Consider the following 12,407-nt stretch of genomic DNA (forward strand, 5'->3'; position numbering starts at 1 on the left):
AAAGTTCTTGTGTAATATTCTGCAGAACTGCAGACTATCAGCACTCAAGCAATAGGAGATCATTCCCACTGATACAGCTGGCAACCTTCCCCTTAAAGGGAACCTGTGATTAAAAAAAAAATGCAGGTAAAACTTTATAGAGCAGGAGGAGCTGGGCATATTGATGTATAGGTTTGTAAGAAGAGATTCAGTATAACTGGCCATGTACTCTTTGATACTTTTGCTTGTCCTATGTTATGAGGTTCCAAAGGTGAGCCTCTCAGTAATTGACAGATTCCCTCTATGATAGGGGGCAACACGGTGGCTCAGTGGTTAGCACTGCAGCCTTGCACTGGAGCCCTGGGCTCAAATCCCGCAAGGAGCAACATCTGCAAGGAGTTTGTATGTTCTCCCTGTGTTTGCGTGGATTTCCTCCCATACCACAAAGACAGACTTAAATGGAAAAAAAAATTTAAAATGTACATTGTGATCCCTATATGGGGCTCACAATCTACATTAAAAAAAAAAAAAAAAAAAAAAGATTCCCTCTATGACTTTGCATATAGAGATAATAGAGATATAGAGAAAATTTTTAATGCATAAATGACAGGTTATACCGAGTCTTTCCCAACAAAACTATATGTCAATCTAGTCAGCTCCTGTTGCTCTATGACATGCTGAATGCAGATTGAACATGACTATTTTCCACATAACTCGTTCTCTTTAAAGGAAACCTTGTGATTTTATAGCATTGTATATGAGATAAAGAGGAATTTTCATCACTTGGGGCACATGCGGTTTTATATACCGCTAGAAAGCCGACAGTACACTGAATTCAGCACACTGTCGGCTTTCACGATCTGTCCCCCAGGTGAAGAGCTATCGGTGCTGGTACCATAGCTCTTCACCGACAAAAGGGTATTTCTGACAATCAGTCAGGAACGCCCTTTCTCACAGCATTGAGCAGGCTTCCTACAGCACTTATTAGGCTGCTTTTCCTAGTCCCCCCCCCCCCCAAATAGAACATTTTGTTGATAAAAAGATACGTAACTCAGTAAGGATAATGCTTATCTGTAACCATGTGTATCCTTCACATTACAGACATATTACCACTGAGATGTCTGCAGATACCCTGCCTGTATGGAAATGTAGGTTTTATCTTATTTGATGCATCAATATTACCTTGGAAAGGGGTGGTCCGGAACTGAATGCTCAGAAATGGATTTGTAGCTTTCACCATATAATATTCTCCTTTCCCATTGAAGGTGTAATCCAAGCCATCAAATGTAATGAAATGGGGCTCACCGAAAGCTGAAGCTATAGCAGAAGAGAGAAGGTGCTTAGAAATTCAGCCCCCTGTAATTGATAACCTGCACCATTTATAGGAATAACTTTCCTCACCAACTTTTGGGGGCTTGTATTTGCGACAGTCACTGGACGGCCTTAGTTCTAGGTAGTAATGGCAATTATTTGACCACAGACAACAGTAATAGAAAGTAATCACATCATACAGCCAGTGAGAAAATCCAGGTATTCTGGGGGGCTTTTTGTAAGGAGGGGACCCCCAGTCATGACCCCTGTCAGGTGTACTGCCTTCTCTTGAATCTGTGGTTAGCATCTGAGTTCCTGTTGCATCATAGCAACATTGTTGTCCTGCGGCATACCGAGGGCTATAAGAAAAGGGGAAAAAAAATAATATTATTGTGTATTATGTGTAGAGCTGTATTAATGTTGAAAAAAATCTAATGATATAAGTAAGTAAAAGCTAATAAAATACCTAGATTGTATGCTCCTCACACAGTGAACGGCTCCTTGATGGTAGGTGCACACGCTGCCATTTTCAATGTTGCAACCATAATCTGTCTGAAAGAAAAAAATAGACCATAAAGGTTGAGTCTTACTCATAATTTTAATTTATTTCTCTTACTTGTATAGCGCCAACATACTTCGCGGCGCTTTATAAACTTAGGGCTCGTTCACATCTACGCCCCAAGTCTCCGATTTGCAAGTTTCCATTTCCTGCCCAAAACTGTCTGCAGAAGACGGAAACCTGAGAACGGAGACCTGGCGCAGGTGTGAACCCAGTGTAAGTCAGTCACTGTCCCATCTAGGGCTCACAATGTAACTTTCCTATCAGTATATCTTTGGAGTGAAAGAGGAAACTCCTACAATTACATGGAGAACATATAAACTCCTTGCAGATGTTGTCCTTGGTCAGATTTGAACCCAGGATTCCAGTACTGCAAGGTAACAGTGCTGGTCACTAAGCTTATCTAATAAGCAATGGTAAGAGTCACAATAAAGGATTCAGCAGGGATCAATTCTTTAAAAAAAGAAAAAGAAAAAAAATTGGTCCCATTAAGACATCAAGGAAATGTACGCTGAGACAATCACTACCACGCCAGTGACCAAACTCAGCCAGTGATAAACTGAGCGGGAATCTCCTGGAAGTAGAGATCTAGGTAAGAAATCCTTTAACAGAAAAGCCCTTTATCAAGGACAGTGGTATGGTAAAAGCCTTTGACAACCATCATGCAGGAAAAAGGCTATTACTAGAGATGAGCGAACACCGTTCGATCGAATAGGTATTCGATCGAATATCAGGCCGTTCGAAGTATTCGATTCCAATCAAATACCATGCAACATATGCAGTAAAAATTCATATCCCCTCCCACCTTCCCTGGTGCGTTTTTTGCACCAATAACAGCACAGGGGAGGTGGGACAGGAACTATGACAGTACACAGGTGCGTTATAGTCACAGCACAATAATCAGACATCTGCCTGGTAATCAGCTGTGCACCTGTGTGCTCATCACATGACCATAGACTGTAAATCACATGACCATGGACCGTAAATCACATGACCAGGGTCAGAGTTTTATCCTCTAGAAGTAACAGAATGAATGACAGCAAGCAGAGATCTAGAAAACCGTGAGGAATTGATACAGAAAGTATATTGGAAAATTGTATATCTTTTTATTGTACTTTTGTTTGTCAATATTGGTCTGAAAGTGGCCAATCCCTTTAAGCTTGTGATGTGGATATGGATGTGGGAATAACATCTGTGTATTACTTACTTTTTAAGTAATAGTTTGAGGAAGGAATGGATTGTGGTTGGTATTGGGTCCAGGAGACTGCCATTGTAGGACTCAGGACACACTGGTATTTCTATTTATATAACTTACCTAGATTTTCTTAATTGACATTTATAAGGGCAAACAAAGAATTATAAAAACATACAAAGACCAACTTTTGGATTTCACATTCAGTACCTCAACCCTACAGACTTAATTGAAGACAAACAAACAAGCAATAAGGCTACATGCACATGACAGTGTGTATGGATTCATAAGAAATTGGTGCAGGTGGCAGTATTTATGTGCCTACATGGATCTACGCATTTCCGTCAAGGCTCACAATCCCCCATAGGGAACAACATAATACACGGTCATGTATATGGGGGCCACAAAAATGATTGAGTGTCTGTTAAAAAAAACACTTGAACTACGGTCATATGCATGGAGACTTAGTTGTATTGTAAGCATCAACAAATGGTGGTCAGGTTTACCAGTCCTGGAACATACATGGTATCTTCCTGTATCTGCTCTGGACTGTTCTAGAGTGCAAGGGCAATCTGGAACTTCGCTCCGGAAGTCAGGCAGCTTGGTTTTTTCAAGATTTACCCAGTCCAAACACTTATCGGTTGCCCAGTTAGCAGACTCTTTCCTGAAGTTCTCTGGTAAGTGCCAGGCTAAGGCATGGACGGGACTCCATATTGCATGTACATTCCTGCGACACAAAGTAATACAGTCTTATATAATTTACCGCATGGATAATTGTGATACTTAAATGTGAAATGTTTTGCAGACATAAATATGATTATGTGAAGTGCAGCTCACAATGTGAAAGCGGAGAAGCAGAGAGAAGGAGTGTGCATGTTTGCACCATCTTTAATTTTAAAAGCATAAATCATTGTTAAAGTCGGCTGTTTTATTTACCACCAGTTACCATCTGTTTATCCTCAGCCATATACTGTATGTTACTGTAACTCTTATATTACTATGGCTGTGTGTGCATTAAAGAGCTTGCAAGGAGTTAGAGAGAATCCTAGAAACCCTCAGAAAGTCATACAAGACTTTTAAGGACAATTTTCACTTTCAAATCAGAACAAGTTTATTCAGACTGAAAATGGTTTTGGATCCAAATTGTCTGAATCCAAAACAAAACAAATTTTAAAATGTCTTCTCGTCTCTAGGCTCCATTACTATGTTTTGATCCTGAATGCTGTATTTGTCATTGAATTTACAGCAAACACATTGATAAATATGCCCTAATGAAATTACTGTACATGTAGAGAGATATATAGTATTACATGGAATGAGGTTGAGGCATCTACTTCAGACGTAAATTACCTCTCTCCTTCCTTATGGTTCTTGGCGCTGATCCTTAACATTCCTACATCCCATTGATCAAATGGGGATTGTGCAGGAACTGGAGTGAAAGTGAAGTTGCCATTGTTGAGCTGAGTGTCCGCCAAAGTGTAGAGGTAAGTCCAGTCAGCCTCCCATGAGTCAGAATATGGAGCTCCTGGAAAATGAAGGTAAAGCAGAAATTATATAATGTTTGGACGTATGACTGATTATTATTTTATTGAAAATAGAGTAATAGAAAAATGGACGCCTCTACAGGAATTCAATATTGTTATTCTAAGGATTCTGGTACTCTCTGTTCCTACTGGTACAGCAATACAAAATGGTAGCTCTATGGCTTTGATGAAGTACAGTAAAGAGCACATTTATGAAATAATATTTTGGACATCTCTATACAGCACTGGAAAATCATTTACAAAGAAAAATGAACATTCATAGGACTACTACATACTATATACAAGGTATGTTGGGACAGTAGTTATGCAATTCTGCTACAGCAGCTCTGATGTCACTGGCTCTTATTAATATACCTTTATCACTATAGAGTAGTGTATAGTTTGGTAGACACAGTCTATGTGGCACTAAAAGTAATATATGACTCTTTTAACCATGTATTGCCACACAGATAAAAATAAGAGAACGAGTTTTAAAAAATGCCAGTGAGTTTCTGAATGGAGTCACAACCATTATACATTTTGTAAGCATTACACAATATGACTAAAGATGGAAAAACTGATTAATTCAGAGCCAGATTTGACCCAACTAACCCAAACTGGTTTTTTTTTTAACAAAATTACATTAATGACACTCACTGTGCCCATGTGACTGCTGAAGCCCAATCACAGGCCTCAGCAGTAACCTTGGGTGCATGAAATCAGCTAGGAGACCAAGTGAGAGCACCTGATACCAGGAGGAGGCCTAAAAGGGGCGAGGGAAGAGTATAAATATTTTTTATGTTTTACACCTCCCCTAGTCCACCACTTCTTATATTCATTAAGTTATATGGGACTGCCAAAGATAAATGATACATAATGGAAGCAAACCATCCACAAGCTGTGCTAGAAACATGTAGCGCAAGTTGACCTGCACCGTGGTTTTCAAACCTTAGGACATGAACTTATACTGTGAGTTTTTGATCAAGGCTTTAACCTTTGGAGTACAAAAGTCGAAAGCCCTGGGATAGCTGCAGTGATTCTCACAGGAATCTGCAGAGAAAATCATGCCATTTCAGGTGACTTTTGCAGCAAGGCAAACCAGCTGCTGCTTTTCTGTCCTATACAATGTCATCCTTAAAGATTAGTTCAGTAACTTTTATTACAACTTTGTGAAACAGTTCTGGAGTTGAGACCAAGACTTTAACAAATTCCCACATGCTGCCATTATAGTGGCAGCTGCCAGAAGCCATCATAGAAATCTAGACACATTTACTGGTGCTAGAATACTATAACCACGTGATCTCTGTCCTGTTCTAAGTGGTGAACTAGATGAGATATACTTCAGTTACTGGCAATATGTCATCCTTCAGAACTCTGTATAGACACCTTGTGCATTGAGAAACTCACTATACACCATAGACATTTTACTATAGGCCATTAAAAGTACAGTTATTACAGGACTGACAATATGTTAAAGAGGCCATTGTAAAATAAAGTGTAAAAGTGTAAGTAAGTAAGATCTATCAAATACAAAATACCATTTGGTAAAATTATTTATGTATACAAAAGAGAAAACATGGCCCGCACATCCCAACCTTATACATTGATCTAGTGCTTCTCAGCAAATTTTACAATACTGAACATGAGGTTCTTAGTATACATATTGTTCACATGGTGGGGTGCTGCATGGCGTCTGCTGCTCCTGTGGTGTTGTGCCCGTGGGGCAGCGCGGCCCAGAGTCTGGGGGCTTGGTCTGGTGGCAGGGGTGTTGCCGGACCACTGGGTCGCTCGCCCTGCGGGCGCTGTGTTGCGGTTGTGGCAGTCACTGTGCAGCGCCGCACCCAATAGAGTAGGGACCCACTATAAAGAGGTTGCCATGAAGTGGCTAGTGGGCTTATGCACATTGATCAATATGTATACTAAGAAGCTCATGTTCAGTATTGTAAAATTTGCTGAGAAGCACTAGATCAATGTATAAGATTGGGATGTGTGGGCCATGTTTTTCTCTTTTTGCATATATATGGTAAAATTATTTATTAATTATGTCTTTTGATGCTCAGATATTTTTATATTTAAGTGTTTCTGATATCTTATGCAAAAATAAAATGTCAGGAGCAAAATAACTTGAAATACTGTAAAGACATATAGATGATCAAATACTATGAGAAAGAGCTAGGCTGATATACTGTAAACGCCATTTTATTGAAGCCATATGTCACTATCGCTTACATTGTCATACATGGATATCCCATGTTATGTTCTGTTTGGAATACTATGAACAGGGCTGGATTATAAGAAGTACACAAGACATATGTGTCCATCACTACAGGTGCCTAGAGGACCTCCACCACCCACACTTTCTCTATACACAGAGCCGCACCTCTAATGAGGCGAGGTGAGACGACAGCCTCAGGCGGCACTCCGGAGGGGGCTGCAGCTGCGAAAGAGATTTTTTAACTTTTTTCCCTAAACTAACGCAGGAGATCTGCCCGTCTCCTGCCCTGTTTTAGACCTCTGTGTCTCAGCGCAGGAGGCACCATCACGCCGCCTATGCTGAAACGCAGACGTCTTACTGCCAGGTGAAGAGGAGGCAGCAGCAGGAGCAGCAGCAAGGTTGGTAAGTAAAATACCTTTTTTTTTTGTTTTATAATAGGCCACTGCCTGTATCCCCAGCAGGTAGCGGCCTATTTACCAACCTCTCCGGGCCTGCTCACTGCTGTCCCCGCTTCCCCTTGTACTATAGGCCGCGGAGGGCAGTAATGAATAGGCCTGGGCCCAGGCTGCGATCCCACTACCACTATTATTATATTCGGGGATCTTTTCACAACCCCCCTGCTGTCTGAGGCGGACGATCATAAGATGAACAACACCCCCACACCACCACCCCAGCCTCAATACCGGGGGAGGGGGGGCTTTTTAGATCATCCACCTCAGGCAGCAGAGAGGCTAGGTTCACCACTGTCTATACACCAGTTTTCATCCCCCAAGCTTCCATCATACATTTATCATTGTTTAGGTCTGCTGGAGGTTGTAGTTTAGTATGGCCTTTTAAAAGTTTGCATTAAATCCCATTACGTTCTGGTGATGCCCCAGGCAGATACTATTTACATTGGTAGTGTATTTAGTGCTAACCTCCTGCAGGAAAACAGGGGTCACTGATGGCCATTTTGCAATCCAAACTAGCCTAGAAAAAGTATAGAGCTGGACAGACATACATTTATCTCTGTTCATTGGAGTATAACAAGAGACTGCCCCAACTCTCTCCATTGAGTTCAGTAGAGAAGACCACTCAATGTCTACTATATGTGACTGTAAGAGGGAGTCAGGCTGGGTGTAGTTACCAGAGGTAACAATGGGGTCCTGTGACCATATGCAATAATAGTACAACATATTACCTGCTTAGCAAGCAGTGGATATTGATACCTTACATCAGAGAGATGATATCATGAGGATTCATGGTTGGCATTTTGGCCTCACCTGTTTCATTATAGCCCCAGACCTCAATGCGGACCTCTTGAGTTGGGAGTGTTTTAGCATTCCAGGTTATTGTGAGAGATCCGTTAAATCCAGGAGTTCCATAATATTGCCATTTTTTTGAATCAACCAAAGAACTTTTCTCATCCGCAGAAACTTTGCTGTGATGAGCTAAAAAAACAAAAATTAACACTACGTGAGGGATGAGAGATTATTGCTATTATTAACAGTAATAAAAATCTCATTACGACATTGATAAGAAGACTGTAAAGTGAACCTGTCATATTGAACATGCTCTACAATATTGAGGCCGCTTGTATAGAGCAGGAAATGCTGAGTGGATATATACAGTAGTTTCTTAGGGAAAGATTTAACATAGCGGTAACTTGATAATTCATATTTTATTCAATAAAATCCCTGGTCATCCTGGGCTAAGAAGTCCAGCTGGCAGTGCTCCTCAGTCATTGACAGTACTAATTCTGCTAGTCACTAGTCACTGGCTCACTGGATTTAAAGGGATTTAAAGTCTACCGCCACCAATATCCCCTCCTAACAAATTATGTATGCTGTGTGACAGGACCAGGGGCAAAGTGGTAAAAGGAGTGTATATATCTCCCAGGTTCCTGTCATATATTATCTAAATGCAGATGAGAAAAGCTGTGTTCTTGGCTGGAGAGTTTTACCAAAACCCTGGAAAAGATCTGGTTGCTGGAGATGGCAGAATTGGCTGTGTCTCTACTCCATTCAGCCACTCCAGGTTTTGAGATGTGTGGGGTTAATTCCTGTGTTCCTGAAGTGTGTATAAAAGGGCAGAGAGCCCACAGGTATATGGCTCTCTCTGCTCCTGGGAAACCAACCAAAAAAACAAAATAGCATGCTATTGTGTGCAATAAACCAACCAAAATACTAAGAAAAATACACACAAAATTAGTATAAAACTAATAAATTTTATTAATGCCAAGATTTTTAAAAAATGTGATACAAATAACATAAGACACATAAATAGGGGGGGGGGACATAATAGCCAAATACCAAAAATTACCTAACCATAGGTGGCTAAGACTATAACACTGAGGGGTAAATATAATGCATTATAATACAACACACTATAGTCATAGGTGCCTGGATGTAATATACTGTGTATAGCTGCACGGCCAAGGGTATCTCAAGTCATAATGCCAATGGGCAAGTAATACTATGGCCCATAACAGAATGCCATACAACCAGACACAAATACCAGATATAAGTAGTAGGAAAAAATCCCCCCTCAGTGATATAACATACTGCCTATGGAATAGAACCACTCCATAGGCAGTATGTTATATCACAGGGGGGGATTTTTTCCTACTACTTATATCTGGTATTTGTGTCTGGTTGTATGGCATTCTGTTATGGGCCATGGTATTACTTGCCCATTGGCATTATGACTTGAGATACCCTTGGCTGTGCAGCTATATATATCACATCCAGGCACCTATGACTATAGTGTTTTGTATTTTGCTTTTGTTTTGTCTGCACCACTTCCAATAAAACTGGTTGCGGCCGGTTGCACCATATTCTGCTGGACTGGACTTTTATTTTTGTGCCAAAAATGCTCATCTATCTGAGGAGACATCGATCCCTGAACTAATCCTGTTACAGCTGTGGTTGGTGTCATTGAGAACAAACATTTTTTGTGTCAAAGTGCAATGTTTCTGCCACGAAAGTCAAAATTTTAATCTATATGAAAATTAGCTGTTTACTGCACCTAGGATGTAGCATGGTCTATTAGATAGAGCCCCTGTTGTCATCTGTAGTCTCTGTGCATCAGGGCCTTTTTTATGTTAGTTGGTGACACTGGGGCACAACCACAGAAGACAATGGGTGCTCTGACAGGCGCAGTCACAATCCTGGTACAACAGATTATCTGTAAAAGGATTATAAATAGAGATGAGTGAGTAGTATTCGATCAAGTAGGTATTCGATTGAATACTACGGTATTCGAAATACTCGTACTCGATCGAGTACCACTCGCTATTCGAATGGAAAAGTTCGATGCAGAACCAGCATTGATTGGCCGAATGCTATACAGTCGGCCAATCAACGCTGGTTCTTCTCCTACCTTTAGAAGTCTTCTCCGTGCAGCGTCCCCGCAGCATCTTCCGTCTCTGAATTCACTCTGCCAGGCATCGGGCCTGGGCAGAGCCGACTGCGCATGTCCACTTGTAGTGCGGGCATGCGCAGTTGGCTCTGCCCAGGCCCAATGCCTGGCAGAGTGAATTCAGAGCCGGAAGATGCTACGGGGACGTTGCACGGAGAAGACTTCTCGGAGGATCCAGCCCGACCCTCACTCGTGGACTTGGTAAGTATAATTTGATCGAATGTTGCCTACCCCTGAAACGAGCATTTTCCCCCCATAGACTATAAGAGGGTTCGATATTCGATTCGAGTAGTCGAATATTGAGGGGCTACTTGAAACGAATATCGAACCTCGAACATTTTAATGTTCGCTCATCTCTAATTATAAACTGTAGCAGGATTGCAATTTGACACAAAAAAAGGTATGTCCACTTTCTCACTAACCAACTGAATTAAATCAAATAATTGGTAGAAAACTACCACAAAGAAAGATACTCTAATTGCCAAAAATGTTCAACATCTTTAAAAGTCTTATAGAAATTTAAGAAAATGTTGCCAAAATTTTGTAACAGATAATTTTATATTAGACCACACCTGACATTGTCTCTTTTTATTATATGTCTGTGTATGGGAGTTTTTATTTTGTTACTGCATCTTACCTGCTAACCATGTACCAGATGGAGACAAACTGGACCCTTCAAGTACCAATGTAAATGGGATATGGCCGGTCTGAAATACCAGTGGAGAAATGCAGTGAACATATCCATTTTCATCGACAAAACCCTGAGTATCAGTTTCATTGTTGAATCTGTTGATGGAAAATAAATCACTATCATTTCTGACACTAGGCATGTATAAAGAACTAACATAAGACATGACTAACATTGGATACTCTTTTACGTAATTTACAGTACAGAGTATTATGTTCTAATTCATTCCACTGCAGTTTACCTCAAGCTTTCAGTTAAAACATATTCATTCTTCGCTCAATCTGATAAGACTATTCTGCATAATTTCTGCTTGCATAGTCCCTAAGTTCTCAACAAACTTTGCATAAATGAATAGTACAGGCGACTGTCATAAACATTGTATTATATCTCATCAGGGACAAATACTTCTTTCTGGTCTTATCAGGCTGTTCTCTGCTTCCCATCCCTTAGCTAAACTGTGAAAATCCTGCACTGCAGGTTACTCAGATTGTAAATGTATATAGCCGTGATGACGAACCTATAGCACGCGTGCCAAAGTTGGCACTCAGAGCCTTCTCTGTGGACACCCATCTGTGGAACAGATTGTGTGGGGTTCACTTTGCTGCAGATTGTACTGTGTGGGGACCACTGTGGAGCATACTGTACTTTGTGGGGATCACTGTGGAGCAGATTGTACTGTGTGGGGATCACTGTGGAGCAGATTGTACTGTGTGGGGATCACTGTGTTGCAGATTGTACTGTGTGGGGAACACTGTGTTGTAGATTGTAGTAAGTGGGGCTTTTGACATTACTTTGTCATAAGTACCAAATGCAATCTACTACCTTCAGTAAAAAGCTGTTTGTATTATTAAAAGCTCTGTAAAGCCCCATTCACACAACCGTATGTTGTGGGTCCATAACTGTCCACAATTGTGGATCTGCATAGTGTTAAGGTTATATTGACGTGTTGGCACTTTGCGATAAATTATTGAGTTTTGGGTTGCAGTTTGGGCACTCGATCTCTAAAAGGTTGGCCATCACTGGTATATAAAATTCTACAGAGAGGGGAGGGGAAGGAGTGAGCAGACGGAGAGAAAAAGCAGTAGAAGCAAAGTTATTATTTGTATACTGTATGTCCAAACAGACAGTTATGGAACAGATTCTCTTCTATGGACACTGTGCTACAGATTTTTCCAGTGTTTGCTTAAAGACTAGTTATGCTATTCCTCACCATTTCATCTTAGTTTGCTATCATTGAAAGGAAACTCAAGGACTGAAAAACCTGCCTTGACTTGAAGCTATCCATACACATTAGAACAGTATAGTTGACCAAACCTGATAATATAGGCAGATGTCAAAGGAGATAAGGATTGGGTTGGTTAATAAAACTTAAAATTCAGTTGTCAGAATTGATGTTTTCTGTTCATTTCACCTCTCGAAAACAAAAAATAATAAAAACCGATCAAAGGTTTCAGATCCTAAATTTGAAATAGAACAGAAAAAGTTGTGAAAGCAAGAATGCAAAGATAAGGGATAAGATTTTACTGGTTTAAGGCTAAAAT

The 12,407-nt window shown here is 40.5% G+C and overlaps 1 protein-coding gene across 1 annotated transcript in view; it reads right to left on the minus strand.

The window, feature by feature from the left end:
* The window catches only part of SUSD2 (sushi domain containing 2), a 132,890-nt gene that overhangs the window by 82,233 nt on the left and 38,250 nt on the right, over positions 1-12,407 (minus strand). Inside the window, exons 3-9 of the mRNA XM_075273147.1 lie at positions 10,816-10,964; positions 8,042-8,209; positions 4,392-4,566; positions 3,564-3,768; positions 1,757-1,842; positions 1,381-1,649; positions 1,162-1,296 (exon numbers count right to left, since the gene is read on the minus strand). Coding sequence (XP_075129248.1) covers positions 1,162-1,296; positions 1,381-1,649; positions 1,757-1,842; positions 3,564-3,768; positions 4,392-4,566; positions 8,042-8,209; positions 10,816-10,964 — 1,187 coding nt within the window. The remainder of the gene's footprint in view (positions 1-1,161; positions 1,297-1,380; positions 1,650-1,756; positions 1,843-3,563; positions 3,769-4,391; positions 4,567-8,041; positions 8,210-10,815; positions 10,965-12,407) is intronic.

This window comes from Leptodactylus fuscus, chromosome 1 (assembly GCF_031893055.1).
Source record: "Leptodactylus fuscus isolate aLepFus1 chromosome 1, aLepFus1.hap2, whole genome shotgun sequence".
Classification (NCBI taxonomy): domain Eukaryota; kingdom Metazoa; phylum Chordata; class Amphibia; order Anura; family Leptodactylidae; genus Leptodactylus; species Leptodactylus fuscus.